At 51.9% G+C, this 17,584-nt stretch overlaps 1 protein-coding gene across 7 annotated transcripts in view; it reads right to left on the bottom strand.

The window, feature by feature from the left end:
* Positions 1–17,584, bottom strand: part of PTPRU (protein tyrosine phosphatase receptor type U) — a 91,974-nt gene that overhangs the window by 27,463 nt on the left and 46,927 nt on the right. For 4 of the 7 annotated variants that reach the window (XM_032759574.2, XM_032759576.2, XM_058444217.1 and 1 more), the window contains 5 exons: positions 16,641–16,914; positions 15,495–15,531; positions 14,601–14,739; positions 9,776–9,805; positions 7,492–7,649 (listed from right to left, as the gene is read on the bottom strand). In XM_032759574.2, coding sequence (XP_032615465.1) covers positions 7,492–7,649; positions 9,776–9,805; positions 14,601–14,739; positions 15,495–15,531; positions 16,641–16,914 — 638 coding nt within the window. The remainder of the gene's footprint in view (positions 1–7,491; positions 7,650–9,775; positions 9,806–14,600; positions 14,740–15,494; positions 15,532–16,640; positions 16,915–17,584) is intronic. The other 3 variants (XM_032759578.2, XM_032759579.2, XM_032759577.2) reach the window with 1 other exon arrangement.

Below are 17,584 nucleotides of genomic sequence, written 5' to 3'. Positions count from 1 at the left end.
TTCCCAAAAGGACCCTCCAATTGCTAGGCCCAGAGAGGACACGTCCCTACTCTCCTTGCCTATGAGTTCCCCTGTGGGACTTGAGACACACTTCCTACCCCACCCCATCCCCTACCCCTAAGGACCAGTTTGCCCATAGGCCCACCTTCAAAGTCTCCACTCTGGGGCTCTCCCAGGCTCTTCCTAGCTCCATCGTGACTGTGGAACATCTTCTGTGCGTAACCACTGGACAGCTGATGCTTTATGGGGAGGGCTGAGGCCCAGAAAAAAGAACACTAGGTTTGGAGTCAGAGAAACCTGAATTCAAATTCTGGCTCAAGTTCCTTGACCTCTCTGGGTCTCGGTTTCCTCATCTGGAAAGGAAAATCCTCAGCCCTCCCTCAGTGATGGCACTTTCCCTGATTCCCACCACCCTCAGATGAAGAGAGGCCCCCAGTTATTCAATCTGGTAGCACCCCAAACTTTTCCTCCACTGTTTGCAATTAGCAAGTATGTTTCTTTCCTAAAGAAGCACAGCCTGTAATAAGAGCTAGCCATATCTAACATATTGAGTGCCCAGCACAATTCTTAAGTCACTTATTCCCTAGAATATCCCTATGGCAGGGGCACTATCATTGTTCCTCTTGTGCCAACGAGAAAACCGAGGCCCAGAAGAGTTAAGCTACTTGCTCATTAAATGGCAGCACTAGGATTCGAACCCAGGTTTGAATCCACCTGACTCTGAGACCCTGCTGTCCCCACTGCTCTCTCTGCTTCCCTGATTAAGGGGCATTGATGGGCATGAAAAAACCTGGCACTTATTTGACAAACAATTTGGCCAACACCAACTGGCACCCACAGGAGTCAACAGCTCCAGACGGACAAGGCCCAGGAGGATCTGAGGGTTTTCGCAGGCAGGACTTCAGAGACAACAGGGCTCATTCCAACACCTTGGGAAGATTCCAGCTGGCTTTTTCACACCAGCCCCACCACCAGTTACCCACGGTGATAAGTCTTTCATTTAAAATTTGCATAGAAGGATCCACGAAAATCAACATGGCTTTCCATTCTAAACCACAAAAACCTGGCCTCCACTGTTTGGAAAAGAAGGAAGTGGAAGCCAGACCAGCAAGTGGAGGGCAGAGAAGAACAAAGACAGAGAAGGTGCTGAGGCGCAGCTCAGCTCATCTCCTGGACACGTTTTGTTCGTTTTTTTTTTTTTTTTTTTTTTTGAGACAGAGTCTTGCTCTTTTTTGAGACAGAGTCTTGCTCTGTCTGCCAGGCTGGAGTGCAGTGCAGTGCAGTGGAGTGATCTCGGCTCACTGCAACCTCTGCCTCCCAGGTTCAACCAATTCTTGTGCCTCAGCCTCCCAAGTAGCTGGGATTACAGGCACCCGCCACCACACCCAGCTAATTTTTGTATTTTTACTAGAGACAGGGTTTCACCACGTTAGCCAGGCTGGTCTTGAACTCCTAACCTCAAGCGATCTGCCTGCCTCTGCCTCCTCAAGTGCTGGGATTACAGGTGTGAGCCACTGCGCCTAGCACCTTTTGAGTTTCCAAGCATCACCTCTGCCCAAGCTCAGTGCCCCTTCCTCCTCACCATCAGTCAACCATACCCATCTCACCAAAATGCTGACCACTCCTGCCCAAGGGCATATTTTCTCAAAACTAGCAGCACGGATCGTCCCCACTATCCACATAGCAATTAGCCTGGTCCCGACTTCCCTGGGTCAGTCCTGACTCCCCAACTCATCAGTGAATCCCAGGAGCAGAGCCCGTGTTTCCTGCCTCTCTCTGTCTCTCAATACACGTGTTTCCTGCCTCTCTCTGTCTCTCAGCAAGACTCAGCGGTTAGGCATGAGCCCACACCACCCTGATCTCCCGCTCTCTCTAGCACCCGCTGGAGGATTTAGTGCAGTCACACCTCACCCTGTCTCCTCCCATGCCTATCACCACACATTTGCACATACTGTGCCTTCTCTACACATGCCCTTTCCTTCCCATCTCTGCGGTCTGAATCCTACCCATCCCTCAAGGCGCAGCATGATGCAGTAGAAACAAGTTTGCAATTCAGAAAGACTTGCATTTAAGTCCTGACTCTGCCACTTTCTGGCTGTTTAACCTGGACAAGTGACTTCCCCTCTCCAAGCCTCTGTTTCCTGATTTGTAAGCTGAAGGGTTAATAACAGCTACTAAGCAGGCAGGTGCGGCGGCTCACACCTGTAATCCCAGCACTTTAGGAGGCCAAGGCGGGTGGATCACTTGAGGTCAGGAGTTCGAGACCAGCCTGGCCAACACAGTGAAACCCCGTCTCTACAAAAAATACAAAAATTAGCCAGGCGTGGTGGCAGGTGCCTGTAACCCCAGCTACTAGGGAGGCTGAGGCAAGAGAATCACTTGAACCCGGGAGGCAGAGGGTTGCAGTGAGCCGGGATTGCACCACTGCACTCCGGCCTAGGCGGCAGAGTGAGACCCCATTTCAAAAAAAAAAACATACCTACTAAGCAGGGTAAAATGGTACAAAATGGTGAAAATTTAATGAGAGAGATTATTACAAGGAGAATATGATTAATAAGTGCATAACACTGAGTTTAAAAACATAAATAAAATGGCCAAATACCTAGACAAATATAACTTATCAAAAATATAACTTTCTATTTTTAAAAAAATAGAAAGCCTGAATAGTTGTTTAGTCCTTTAAATATATCAAATTAGAAGTTTAAAATCTGGCCAGACAAGGTGGCTCACACCTGTAATCCCAGCACTTTGAGAGGCAAAGACAGGTAAATCGCTTGGGCCCAGGCGTTCGAGACCAACCTGGACAACATGACAAAACCCTGTCTCTACAAAAAATACACACACACACAAAAGTAGCGAGGCATGACAGTGGGCACCTGTAGTCCCAGCTATTCAGGAGGCTGAGGTGGGAGGATCACTTGAGCCCAGGAGGTTCAGGTTGCAGTGAACCATAATCACACCACTATAGTCCAGCCTGGGCAACAGAGTGAAACCCTATCTCAAAAAGAAAAAAAAAAAGAAAAGAAACATCATAATCATCATGACCAAGTTGAATTTATCCCAGGAATTTAAGGTAATTTTTTAAAAATCTAAAAATGTCACTCATCCCATTAGCAGACAAAAGGGGAAAAAATAATTATCACAATAATTGCAGAAAAAAGTATTTGGTAAGTTTAATGCCCACTTAAAACCTCTCAGCAAACTAAAAACTAAAGGGAACTTGGTCAGCCTGATAAAAACATTTCTACCAAAACCCCAAAGCAATTTTCATTCTGTGTTGAAATGTTAGAAACATTCCTGTTAAAGTCAGGAACAGAAGACAAGGGTTCCAGCTACAACCACTCTATTCAACACAGTACCAGAGGTCCCAGCCAGAAAAACATGGGGAAAAAGAATAAGAAATGGGAAAGAAGAAACAACTATTTCTTCTGCAAAGGATATTCACAGATCCTTTAACTGCTCAGAAAGCCTGAAACATTCTACAGACAAATGAGAATAAGAAAGCATATCAAGAAGTATGAATATAAGGCTGGGCATGGTGGCTCACGCCTGTAATCTCAGCACTTCGAGAGGCCAAGGTGGGTGGATCACCTGAGGTCGGGAGTACGACACTAGCTGGTTAACATGGTGAAACTCCGTCTCTAATAAAAAAAAATACAAAAATTAGCTGGGTGTGGTGGCACATGTCTGTAATCTCAGCTACTTGGGAGGCTGAGGCAGGAGAATCACTTGAACCAGGGAGGCAGAGGTTGGAGTGAGCCGAGATTGCGCCACTGCACTCCAGCCTGGGTGACAGAGTGAGACTCCGTCTCACAAAAAAAAAAAGAAGTATGAATATAAGATCAATATGCAATCAAAAATAAACTGCATTTCTCTATATAAGAAATAGAATTGTAATATTTGAAAAGTGTACCATTTGCAGTAGAAGTCAAAAATAAAGAACCTAGGGACACCTATCTAAAAAAAGATGTACAAGATTTTATGGAGAAAATTATGGAAAGACATTCAAGACCTAAATAAATGGGGCAATATACATCACTTTCATGGGTGGAAAGACAATTTCATAAGATGGCGATTCTTCCCAAATTGATCTATAAATTCAATACAAAACCATCCAACAAAGTTTTTCAAGAAACTTAAAGAGATGACTCTAAAATTTACAACAAAGAGAATTAGCCGGGCGTGATGGCTGATGCCTGTAATCCCAACACTTTAGGAGGCTGAGGCGGGCAGATCACTAGAGCCCAGGAGTTTGAGACCCGCCTGGAGTAACATAGTGAAACTCCGTCTCTACCAAAAAAAAACAAAATGCAAAGATTAGCCAGGCATGGTGGTGTGCCCCTGTAGTCCCAGCTCCTCAGGAGGCTGAGGTGGGAGATCGCTCGAGCCCAGAAGACGAAGGTTGCAGTGAGCCGAGATTGTGCCACTGCACTCCAGCCTGGGTGACAGAGCTAGACCCTATCTCATTAAGAAAGAGAGAGAGAATGAAAACAAAAATAGCCAAGACATCCTTGATGAAGCACAAAGTTGGCACGGCTTCATGTTTCAGATATCAAGACTTAAATAGCCTCAATAATTAGACCATGTGGTTGGGAATCAACCAAACTGACCAATGAAAGAAAGAGGGAACTGAAAAATGCTCCACATATCTGTAGAAATGTGGTGTGTGAGAAAGATGGCACTGCAAATCAGCAGGGAAAGCGTGAACTATAATAAATGATGCTGGGACAGTGGCTTATCGCCATGGAAAAAATAAAATCCTTAATTTATACCACCACACACAAAAATCAATTCCAGATGGAAAAAGATTTAAATATAAAATGTAAAATGTCATAAGTTCTAGAAAAAAAGCAAAAAATACTTTATAACTTTGGGTAGGGAAAACTTCTTTAAAAAACACAAAAAGTGGAAATCACAAAGGAAAAGACTGATGAATTTAAATACGCGAAAATAAAAATCTTCTGTTCATCCAAAGACACTATAAATAACCTAGGAAGATAAGCCGCAAATTGGGAGGAGATATTTGCAATTCATAAGTGACAAATGATTATTATCCTAAATATATAAAGAACTCCTAAAAACCACTAAGAAAGCAACAGAAAACCCAATAGAAAATTAGGTGAAAGACATGAACAGGCATTTCATGGAAAAAGAGACCTGAATGGCCATTGATGACTTGAAAATATGTTCAACCTCATTAGTCATCAGTGAAATGCAAATTAAGACTATAGAGAATTACCATTTTATACAAACTAATGTGGCAGAAGTGAAAAAGGCTGGCAAATTTTGATCTTGATGTAGAGCAACAGAAAGTCTTACACACTGCTGCTAGGAAAGAAAACAGGCAGAGCTGCTTTGGAAAGCAACTTGGCACTCTTATTGAGCTCAAGATGCACGTACTCCATAATCCAGCAATTCTATTTCTAGAACCTTGTGTGCAGGTGCATCTAGACATCCACATCAGAATATTCACAGCAGTCTCATTTGTGATAACAAGAAAACTAAAAACCAATCGAATGCCCATGGATGGCAGAATGAAGAAGTCAATTGTGATACAGCCATACAATGGGAAACTACGCATCAGAGAAAGTAAATGAACTGCAGCAAAACATCCACATGGGTAAATTTAAATATGATGTGGAGTTAATAAGTAGTGTGTGATTTCATTTTTATAAAGGATGAAAATGAGCAAAACTATACAATGCATTGTTTGGGGATATATGTACACATGGTAAAACTACCCCCAAAAGGCCGGGCGCGGTGGCTCATGCCTGTAATCCCAGCACTTTGGGAGGCCGAGGCGGGTGGATCACGAGGTCAGGAGATCGAGACCATCCTGGCTAACACGGTGAAATCCCGTCTCTATTAAAAATACAAAAAATTAGCCAGGCGCAGTGGCGGGCGCCTGTAGTCCCAGATACTCGGGAGGCTGAGGCAGAACAATGGCGTGAATGCGGGAGGCGGAGCTTGCAGTGCGCGGAGATCGCGCCACTGCACTCCAGCCTGGGTAACAGAGGGAGATTCCATCTCAAAAAAAAAAAAAAAAAAAAACTACCCCTAAAAAAGGTAGGAAAATTATAAACACAAATTTCAAGGGAGGCTGGGCACAGTGACTCACACCAGTAATCCCAACACTTTGGGAGGCTGAGGCGGGCAGATCAATTGAGGTCTAGAGTTCGAGACCAGCGTGGCTAACATGGTGAAACCCTGTCTCTACTAAAAATACAAAAACTGGCCAGGCGCGGTGGCTCACGCCTGTAATCCCAGCACTCCGGGAGGCCAAGGTGGGTGGATCACCTAAGGTCAGGAGTTCAAGACCAGCCTGGCCAACATGGTGAAACCCCATCTCTACTAAAAATGCAAAAATTATCTGGGTGTGGTGGCGCACACCTGTAATCTCAGCTACTCGGGAGGCTGAGCCAGGAGAATTGCTCCAACCCGGGAGGCAGAGGTTACAGTGAGCCAAGATGGCACCACTGCACTCCAGCCTGGGCAACGGAGTGAGACTCCGTCTCAAAAAAACAAAAAAATTAGCCGGGTATGGTGGCAGGTGCCTGTAATCCCAGCTACTTGGGAGGTTGAGGCAGGAAAATCGTTTGAACCTGGGAGGCAGAGGTTACAGCGAGCCGAGATCGCGCCACTGCACACCAGCCTGGGTGATAGAGTAAGACTCCATCTCAAAAAAAAAAAAAAACAAAAAAACACAACACAACAATTTCAAGGGAATATTTACATCTAAGAAAGAGGTAGGGGATATAGCTAGGGAGGTGTATGTACCAAGATAATGTTCTAATTCACCAATGAGGTTCATTGCTGTTTGTTGTATTGTTATGATTTTATGACTTTCATAAACATTACATATTCTCTTCTGTACAAATCAACACTAAACAGAATAAAAAGATGTGGGATGAAGCAAGACACAGACCTAGTACATGACGGCTGATTCACTATATTCTGTGAATACAAGCACAGCCCTAAGTGATTTTGCACACATTATCTCATTTAGTCTTCACACTGGCCCTACCAGCAGAGGCAATCAGCATTCCCATTTTACACACGAGGAAACAGAAATCCAGAGGGCGTAAGCGACTTGCCCCAGGTCGCAGAGCTAAGAGAGGGAGAGGCGAGCCCAGGTCTGACTCTATCGGTCTCTCTCAGCCACTGTATCCCCACCTCTCACATAACAGGTGCTCAATAAGGGGTGAGGCCACTCTGACCCCCTGTTCCTACAGCAGCACCCTCCTCCTTGACAACTGTCACAATGGACCTTGCATTCCTCTTACACTAGCAGAATTCCTTGCAAGCTCTCCAGTACACAATGCAAAAACGCCACCTGTGCGGCTCTGTATCCAGCAGGTATCCAGCAGGAGCACTATAGATGCTTCACTTTTGGTTGCAGGTGTTACAGAACTCATCTGATGTGGGGACCCTATTGTCTCAGGTCAGGAGCTCCAGAGCCATGAAGAAGGGGTAGGAGGGCCAGGCACTCACCCCGGGTGCTGTAGCCATGGGTGTCCATGAAGGACAGGCCCAGCCGCTCGTCCTCCTGCAGGGTGCTCTGGTCTGTGAAGCTGCGGTCCACGGCGCTCATCATATGTGTCTTCTCCTGGCGGTAGTTGACGGTGGCCTTGGTCATGTTCACTGGCTTCCTGGAGGGGGGGTTGAGGGGAGACACAGGCACTGTGTGGGGAGGCCCTGGAGTAAGGGGACCTCAAGGCCAGGAGCCAGCAGCTGTCCTAGAAGCATCTCTGGATGCTGAGGGCTCTGCCTCCATCCTTCACTCACTAGATCCAGAGCTGCTTCTTCCCTGAAAAGGGCTTGGCAGAGCCCGTCCTAGGGACCTTTGCAAAGGGAAAGGGGTGGAGCAGCAGTGGCCTCAGGCTGGGATCTCACTCCTAAGTTTCACTGGCTCCCTGGGCTTAGGAAATGGGAAAGAAAGTCACTCCAGGGCTAACTTGGTGTCACAGCAGACAGCTCCCCTCACCCCCACTGCACCCCAAACTAGGAAAATGGCTGGCCCAGCTCCAGGCCCAGCATGTCCTCACCTCTCTCTCTCCTCCCCATGTTAAACAGGGACCGCTCTCCAGACTCCTCTTTCTCCTGCAGGAAGGAGGGACTACACCCTTCCTTCCCCGCAGAGGGTCTGGCTCGTGCTCAGCCAGGCCTCGAGGGCTTCCCCCACGCACAGAATGAACCCCACCCTTGGCTTCTCCCTACTCCCAGTAGCACCTAGAATGGTCCCAGCATAGACCACCACAGACTTGTAAAGAGACCCACAGAAGGTCCAGATTCCCACCACTGCCCACCAGTCCGTCCTGCTGCTCAGAGCAGCAGGGAAGAGAAAGAGAGGCCTCCCCTTCCTCCAGGCCCAGCTTCATGGATGAGGATGGCAGTTTGTGACTTCGAAGGAACTTAGAGGAAAGTGGGAGGGAGAAAAGGAGGTGGGGAGACAGGGCCATGGACAGAGGACAGCCGGCCAGGCTGGCTGAACATGGAGCCCAGAGAGGACCCATCACTGAGCAGATGCTGGCCTAGAGGGCGGTCTCCGGGGGTGTGCCACAAGCTCCGTTCCCAGCCCAGGACTCCTGGCCTACCTGGAAGAAGAGCTACAGAAACAAACCAACCCGATCCCCAGAAGATGGAACCCGGGAGGGGACACCTAACGCTGTTGGCATCCGGCTGAGCTCAATGTGAGATTAAGCAGATGGAATTTGATACAGATTCTTTGAAAAGTTCTGCATCTGGTTTTGAAAACTAACTGCACAAGCAGCAGGGAGGGAGAGCAGCCTGTCCACGGCCCCTGCAGGAGCCGAGCTGGAGGCTCAGCGCGAGTCGCTGGGTGTTGAGTTGCTGGAAAAGCTCGTGTTGGGAAACAGCAAGGTAAGGAGCCGTCCAGGGAGGAGGAGGTGAGAGACCCACTGTCCTCAGGGCTGGCCTGGCGCCCTCTGGGCCTACGCTTCAAGGGAGGGAAAACCAGGACAGGTGCAGAAGGAATGTTCGGGAAGGCTTGCAGAGTAGAAGACAGAGACAGAAGACAGAGGAGCATCGGCAGGCTGTGGAGTCAGCAGGGGCCTGGGTTGTATCCCAGTTCCAGCGCATTCTGCGACCTCCCACAACTCCCTTGGTCTCTCTGAGCCTCAGTTTCCTCATCAGTAAAGCGGGAGTGATAAGAGCTCCTATTTCTCAGAGCTGTTGTGAGGATTCTGTCAAGAACTGAGCACAGGGCTTGGCCCAGAGGAGGCTCCCAGGAAATGGTGGGTCTGCAGAGCTGCGGCTGCCCGGCTGGAGAAGGGACTTGTAGGGGCCTGAGAGTTGCCTGTGCTGTGGAAGGAGCTGCCAGTCTCAGAACAGGTAGGCCCCGCCCACATGCACACAAGCACACACATGCACATGGACGTGGGCTCCAGAGTGTGTCCTGAACATGGATTTGGTTGGAGGTCAGGACATCCTTCTAACCACGAGGAACAGTAGACGTAGGGGCTGCTCTGGTGGTGAAGGGGACATTGAGGCTCAGGGACTTGCTGGGGGTGACTCAGCAGGGCCAGCTCTGAACCCATGCCTCTTAGGGGCAGAACCAGCACTCATGACCAGGACTTGAGGAAGATGCAGAGGGGAGGGACAGAGCAGAAAGTCAGAGGCCGAGGTGACCAGGGAGAACGGGGTAGACACCAGGCCAGGCTGGGCGCAGCGAGACTAAGCCCAACCAGAGAAGGCGGGGGCAGGGGATCTCCCCCTAGGCAGGGCCGGGACTCCCGGGCCAGGTAGAGCTACTTACGGGTAGTAGGAGTAGGCATAGCGGTCTCTCCTGGCAGCGTGCAAAGAGAGAACAGCACAGTCGTGTCCAAGGTCCGTCCACCAAGGCCAGGCTGAGGCAATGCCCAGGCAGCAGGGTGGGGCCTGGGTGCCTCCCAGGCTGGGGAGGGGGCTGGCCAGGAACTGGACAGGTCAGAAGGACCTTCCTGGTCCCAAGAGCTGGTCAGGCTCAGATATTAATGACCAGGACCCAAGGCCCTTCTGAAACCTTCCCTAAGCCTACTGCAGGAGTGAGGAGGAGGTGGGAAAAGGGCCTAGGGGGCCACAGAGCTTTCACACACAGTCATACACATATGCACACTCACACAGACACACATGTAGATATATGCCCACATACACTCATACATGGAGAAACACATTATCAACACACACAAATGCAGACACACAGATGCAGACATGCATGCACATGTATTCAAACACACTTGACACACATAGACATATATTCACAAACACACACACATACACATTAGACATCCCCTGACACACACAGACTCGTACTCTCTAGGCTAACTGTGCTTACCAGGGCTGTTCTTGTCCCTGCAGACAGCACCCCACCCTCCCAACCCGCAGGGCCCTCTGCCCCTAGGGGGTCAGCCCTTTTGCCTGCACCTCTACCTGGGTGGGGACAGAAAGGGGGCAGGGTGGAGAGGACTCCAGATGTATGCCCAGGACACACCTAGGGCCCACCCTCACCACTAAAGGAGACAGGTCATCCCCTCTGGGAGTACCTGGGGCACAGCTTCCATCAAGAGCCCTACCTTACCGCAAAGCACCCACAGTGTAAAGCAGGTCGGATTCCCATTTCACAGGCGGGGAAGCTGAGTCAGGGAACATGGGCTGCCTGGGCCTCTCTGGGGGTCAGTGGCAGAGTCCAGAGCAAACACTTGCCCCAGGACCCTGGTCCTGGAACCTCCTCTGTGCTCCCCTCCCAGGCTCTCCAGAGGCCTCCATTCACTTGCCCCCACATCACCCTGTCGGCAGGGACCCCAGAGAATGGCCTTCCACAGGAAATCCTGCAGATGAAGGGGAGGAGAGCGGAAGACGGACCAGCAAAGGCAGGAGCTGGACCCCAGGTCACACAGCACATCTCCTCCATCCCAGGGAGAGAGGGGAGGGTCCAGGGCGCTGGGGCTGTTGCAGAGGCCCCACGAGGGAGGACGCGGTTGAAGAAATGGCATTCTTCTGGCCTCAGTTGACACACTGTGCTTCAAAAGGGCCTTCCCGGACCACTCTCCCACGAGTGCCAGCTACACGATGTCTCCTGTATTCTCTTTGCCCCCAACACCCAGCACCCTGTTCTTTTCACAATTTGTAATTATCTCTTCTATTTGTGTTTTTTCTAATTTCATGCCAGGCTTTCCACCGGCTACAAAGTACAGGAGGACAGGATCCTCGTCTTTTTGTCTCCCTTGGTTGCCCCAGGGCCCCACACGTTGTCATCCCACAATAAATATTTTGTTGAATGGAGTAATCAATAAATGAGTAGAAATAAATAAAAGAACTTCACCTCCATGCGCTTCCACCTTCTTCTTTAAAAAGTGAGGTTAAGCCTGGGCACGGTGGCTCAGGCCTATAATCCCTGCACTTTGGGAGGCCGAGGCAGGTGGATCACCTGAGGTCAGGAGTTCGAGACCAGCCTGGCCAACATGATGAAACCCTGTCTCTACTAAAAATACAAAAAATTAGCCAGGTGTGGTGGCGGGCACCTTTAATCCCAGCTACTCAGGAGGCTGAGGCAGGAGAATCACTTGAACCCAGGAGGCGGAGGTTGCAATGAGCCGAGATTACACCACTGCACTCCAGCCTGGGCAATAAGAGTGAAACTCTGTCTCAAAAAATACATACATACCCATCCTGGCTAACATGATGAAACCCCGTCTCTACTAGAAATAAAAAAAAAAAAAATAGCCAGGCGTGGTGGCGGGCGCCTGTAGTTCCAGCTACTCGGGAGGCTGAGGCAGGAGAATGGCGTGAACCCAGGAGGCGGAGCTTGCAGTGAGCTGAGATCGCACCACCGCACTCAAGCCTGGGTGACAGAGCTTCAGTCCGTCTCGAAAAAAAAAAAACACATATATACATAGTGAGGTTAATAATAATCTCCCACAGGGACTGCTGTGAGGCTCCAGCACCGGGAAGCACCCAGCAGTGCCCACAAACCACTCCTCCCTACACCTCAGAGTGGGGAGACCTGACTCCCCTGGGCTAGACCATGGAGATATAGGACAAGACAGGGCTTTCTCTGCCCTTCATGGAGCTCTTAACCCAGGAGGGGAGGCAAGCATTGAGCAAAACACTGCAAGTAAGTAAATGACAAAGTGCAGGGAGAAGAAAGTGCTGCCACGGAGAAGGGTGGGGTATGGGGACTTCTGGAAGCAGAGCCAGGGGATGTGACCTGGCCTGGGGTCACCAGCCTCCCTTCCAGGCCCTGGAATTCCCCTACAGCAGATGCATCCAGTCTGATCGTCCACAGAGGCAGGGCAGGATGGAGAATCTGAAATCTCCTTCCAGCTGGCCTCTATTACCCATAGTCCCCCTGGGACTCCCTCCTGCCTCCAGTAAGGCTCCATGGGGGTGTGGTAACTGCCCTCCTCAGCAACTTCCTACTCTTGTTAGTTATGTTGGCACCCCACGTTGATCTGAACACCCACATCCCTGATGGCTGCTGCATCCCATGATACCCACAATGCAGACTGCAAAAGCTCTGAGGAGCACGGAAGGCCCTGAAGGCCAGGCTCAGATCCAGGGGGATGCAGTAGGTGCTACACAGTGAGACTGAATGGCTTTTAGAGGAAGTAAGAAGGTCTGGGGTGATGGGGGATGAGGGGTTCCTGGAGGCATCTGGGATAACCTGGGTTTACGGGGTAGCAAATACATAATGGAAGGTTTCCTAGTGAGGCCCTGACAACATTTCTGATCCACCCTGTCCTGGGCCCAGTGCTCTCTTTGCAGTGCTCTCTTTGACACCCCCACTCTGCCAATCCTCTTCTTGAGGGTAGATTTCTAGGACCTCAAATACCACCTGAAACTGAAATCTGCCCCCTCCATTATAGCCCTCTCCAGCCCCAGCCCTACTTAAAGTCACTTCTCAGGCCCCCTGCTGGGGGAAACTCAGGGGCTTGCCACCCTGGGGGCACCACCTGTGCACCAGACTCGGTGAGGCCTTCACATTTGTGGGCGAGCCTGAGTTGAAGTCAGACCCTACTGCTCATCAGCCAAGTGGCCTGGGCAAGGGGCTTTCATTACAGTTTCTTCATCCAGAAAAAAGGGAGTCAGTCAAGATCCAAGAAGGAAATGTTCTCTGATGCATCCTGAGTGCCAGAACTGTGCCTGGTACACAGTAGCTGTCCAATAACTAATGTACTCATGGATGATGTGTGTGAAGCTCCTGGCACATAGTAATGCCTCATTAAATGATACTTTAAAATAGTCTCTCTTAAAGCTCTACAGGAACAATGAGGGGAAAAATCAGAGTGTACCGCCCTGGCTGGGCCATCCCCCCATCTCCTCCACCCCGCTGCACACTCCACCCCTAGACTCTCTCTCTTGCTGGTGTCTGGCCTCAGGCAAGGTGGCTCCAGCCAGCTCTCTCTCATCTTCCTGGATCCTATTATCTGCTCCCGGCAGCCCAGAGATACAGCCAACTCATCCACGTGTGCCCAGCTTGGCAGCAGTAGGGGCTGTAGAAGCCAGAGCCCAGGTGGGGAAGGGTGGAGCTGGCTCTGCCTCTGGCTCTCTGGGTAGCCTTGGGCAGCCCTGTGGTCCCCTCTAGGCCTCAGCATCCCCATCCCTCATTTAAGGTGCTTGGACCACAGTGTCCCACGGCTGCCTGGTGGGGAACATGGTGGGGGCAGAGCTGGCAAGCAGAAAGGTGCCAGAAGCCCCTACCCGGCCTCCGACCAGCACTGCTGCTCAGCCTTCATCTGCTCCATTCACTAGGCTCCCAGGGAAGGGTTTCCTGGTATTTTGAAGGCAGGTTCTGTTTCTTTAAAAAGATTTGAAAATCACTAGACTAGATGGCTTCGAACTACCTGGCAGCTCTTACGTTCTGGGGCTCTGAGCCTCTACAATTCTAAAGCCTAAGATTCCTAGAGTCCTAAATCCTACATTTCTGAAACTGCAAGATCCTAGGTTCTGGATTCTACAATGTCCTGGGATTTATGCTGCCCTCTGCAAACCCGCTAGGAAACACATTTCATGCAAATACAGACTGGACCTTTGAGACATGAGGGATAGTAGGGGCGGCCAGGGGAGGGGTTTCTCAGTCACGGGCCCAGGAGGGCTCCTCAAGGATCCACAGGAACAGGGTCCAGGGCAAGTTGAGCCTGAGAGAAGGTGGATCCCAGGAAAAGCCATGGCTCAGGGCCCTTGGTTTAAAGAGGAGTGAGCTCCATCCTGTGCTCAGGTCAACTGCACAATCCCATAAGCAGGGCAGACACCTTGGCTGAAGGTCTGCAGGGGGATAAGGGTTCAAAGCCAGGTCACCTCTATGCCCTCCCTATTGAAACAGGCCCAGCAGGCATAGCTCCTTGGCACCAGGCACTGAGCGCCCCTCCCTGGACAGCAGCACCTGGCACCAGCCAGAACTGTACTCCGGCCATGCCACTCCAGGGCAGCCCCATCTGCCCAGTCTCTGGCTTCTCACCACCCAGCTCAGATCCATCTGTAGAGGCGATGCCCAGGCTGGCAGCTCTCCACACACCTGCAGGACAGCTGCCCTACCAGCTCTCAGCCACAACTCCTCTGTCCCACCAGGTCCACTGGCGGGACAGGGCACCGGCCTCACTCACCCTTTGCGGATGATGACAATGATGGCACCCAGGAGAAGGATGAGGACAGCAAGCCCCCCAGCACAGATGCCCAGGATAAGCCCCATCTCCTCCGATCTCTGGGACACCTCCAGGGGCCGCTTGCTTTCCTTGCAGGCAGCTGGGGAGAACAAAGCAGAACAAGGGATCAGAGGAGAGACAGGGACCATCAAGGCCCTCCTGTAGGTGGCTGTGCCCAAGGAACAAACTGGGCTGCACAAACCACCCCACATCCTCAACATGCGTCCTGCCTTTCGAGCAAATCTACCTCCTCACCATCCCTGATACCTTCTGCACTTCCACGCCACAGTCCTCACGGACATGGCTCCTTTGCCAGGAAGAGGTTCCCTCGCTCCCCACTTTCTCAGATCCTCCCAGCTCTCAGCGGATAGGAAAGAGCAGACACCTGGGCTTCAGCCCCACCCTCTTGCCCTCCTGGGAGGTAATAGGAATTACGAATTGTGTACCTAGGGCATGGTTAGTCCATCTCAGGATGGGAAACCAACCACATTCCCTGTCTGGAAGCAGGAAAGTTACCTACAGCACAGGGCCCATGCTGACCTCACCTTCTCTCCCACCACAAGAAAGCCGGGCAGATACGTAACCCAGAACCAGCACCCAGTACCCACCACCCCCAAGGCCCAACTATAATGTCTCCTCTCCACAAGCCTGCTCCAGGCCCCTGCTGTCAGCCTGGGAGAAGGTGCCCTTGAGGTAGGGCACATGGAAACCCAGCAGAGAAGCCCCTCCTGGCCCCAGGCCTGCCCAACCATCCTCCTCTACTCCCACAGCCCTAGGTCCTCAGGATCCACCTCCCCAGTGCTGGGCAGGTGAGAAACCTGCCGCTGAAAAGCTGCAGGAACTCAGCAGACTTACCTTTCCTGGCAATGCGGATGCAATTCAGCCGGGTCTCCTGGAGGCACAGATGGGGGTCTCAGCGCTGCTGAAGCCCCGACCTCTCCCTCCCCAGGGTGGGAACCTCAGACAGCGTTTCTTGGGCCTGTTCAGGGCTTTGTCTGGTGCTGATGGCATCAAGGGACACCCCACCCGAAGGCAGGCCTGGGGAGACCCTTGAGAGCGGGGCCTAGAGGGGAGGCACCTGCAGTGCCTTAGGAAAGGGGGATGAGATCGAAGGCAAAAGAGAAACAAACGTCATGGGGAAATGGGCGGGGCCTCGGACATCGGGGCGGGGCCTAGGGCCAGAGGTCCAGCTAGGAAGTCAGAAACCAGGCAAGAAACCAGGCAAGCAGCAGAGGAGAGAGGAGCCTGGAGGAAAAGGTGGGGCTTCAGTGAGGAGGCGGGTCCTAGGCCTTAACACGGGGAACGCTGGAATCTGAGATGGACCCCTCTGGGAAGAGAAGCATCTAAGATAGAAGGCAGGGCCTCAGGAAGGGGCAGAGACTAGACTGGGGACCTGGATAGAAAGAAGGAGGCTGGGAAAGAAGGCTCAGGAAGGGGGTGGTGCTCTGTGGGAAGGAGCTTGGGGTCACGAGCGCTGGCTATGGGAGGGGTGGGACCATGGGGGAGGGGCTATGGGGGAGGGACTCTGGGAGGGACTCTGGGAGGCGGGGCTATGGGAGGCGGGGCCGTGGGGGTGGCTCTTTGGGAGGTAAGGCTATTGGAGGTGGGGCAATGGGAGATGCGCAAAAGGAGGCAGAGCTATGGGTGGGGCAAGGTTATGGGGGAGGAGCTGTGGGGCCAGGGCTATGAGAGGTGGGGCTATGGGAGGTGCGGCTATGGGAGGTGGGGCTATAGGGGTGGGCTGTGGGAGGTGGGGCTATGGGAGGTGGGGCTATGGGAGGTGGGGCTATGGGAGGTGGGGCTATGGGAGGTGCGGCTGTGGGAGGTGCGGCTGTGGGAGGTGGGGCTGTGGGAGGTGGGGCTGTGGGAGGTGGGGCTGTGGGAGGTGCGGCTATGGGAAGGGCTGGGCCTGGAGTCTGTGCTGGGCCTGCTCCAAGGTATCCCCCGTCTGCCATCCCCCACACCCAACCACGCCCACCATGACCCTGGCCGGTCCCTCACCCCCTTCAGCTGACTTGCTGCCTGGAAGTAGATGAGATAGGCCTTCCTAGGCTCAAGTGGTGGGTTCCAGAAGCCTCGGTAGGTCTGGTTGTCACCCACGGTAAAGGGCATGGCCTCAGGTAGACTGCTGGCCGCCAGTTCGGCCCCGAAGTAGTGCACCAGGCCTCGGGCCAGCGCCGCCTCGAAGGTCAGTGGCACTGGGAAGCAGTCCTGTCCACCTGGCTCCCGCCGCAGCCTCCGCGCCCGCTCCTCCTCCACAATCACCTGGTACACGCTGGACAGGGAGGAGAGCGTACAGGGGATCACAGGCGGCCAGAGGACTGGGAGGGCCAGCTGGCAGTTAAAGGCATGGGCTTTGTGGTCAAGCCCTCCTGGGGACTAACTTCCACACACCGCTCCTTACTAGCTGGGCAAGTCCCCTAACCTCCCTGGGCCTCGGTTTCCTCCTCCATAAAATGGGAGTAATTGCAAGACTGTTCCAGAAGATAGATGGGAAGAACAGGCAAGTTAAGCAAGCAGCCAGCACCTGTCAGCAGTTATTCCTGTTACTAATCCAGGCTAAGAGGATCGTGGACCCTGCTCAATATAACCAAGCCATAAGGCCCCAGCCTGTTTCCTCCATGAGTCCTCTTGTGTGTGTGACACAAGACCTGGGAAACCAAAGCTACTGAAAGCTCCCTTCTGGGACTCAGTAAATGACAGGGTTAGCCAGATTCATTCATTCATTCATTCATTCATTCATTCAGAAAGAGATGACTGAGCTCAGACGATGAGCCCTGTGCTAGACACTAGGCACCTGGGCTTCCTAAAACTGACCTCTAGTGAGAGCCAGTCATTTAGCAAACAAGGACACCCAACACTACGTCTCTAGCACCCTCCCAATGCCAAGGCAGCCTCTGATCAGCAAATCGGAGCCCTGCTGTCTCAGGATCCTGACTGCCCAC

The sequence above is a fragment of the Hylobates moloch genome, unplaced genomic scaffold (assembly GCF_009828535.3).
Source record: "Hylobates moloch isolate HMO894 unplaced genomic scaffold, HMol_V3 SCAFFOLD_9, whole genome shotgun sequence".
NCBI lineage: Eukaryota > Metazoa > Chordata > Mammalia > Primates > Hylobatidae > Hylobates > Hylobates moloch.
Note: the sequence above shows the minus strand (reverse complement) of the source record. Positions and strands in the feature narration are given on the sequence as shown.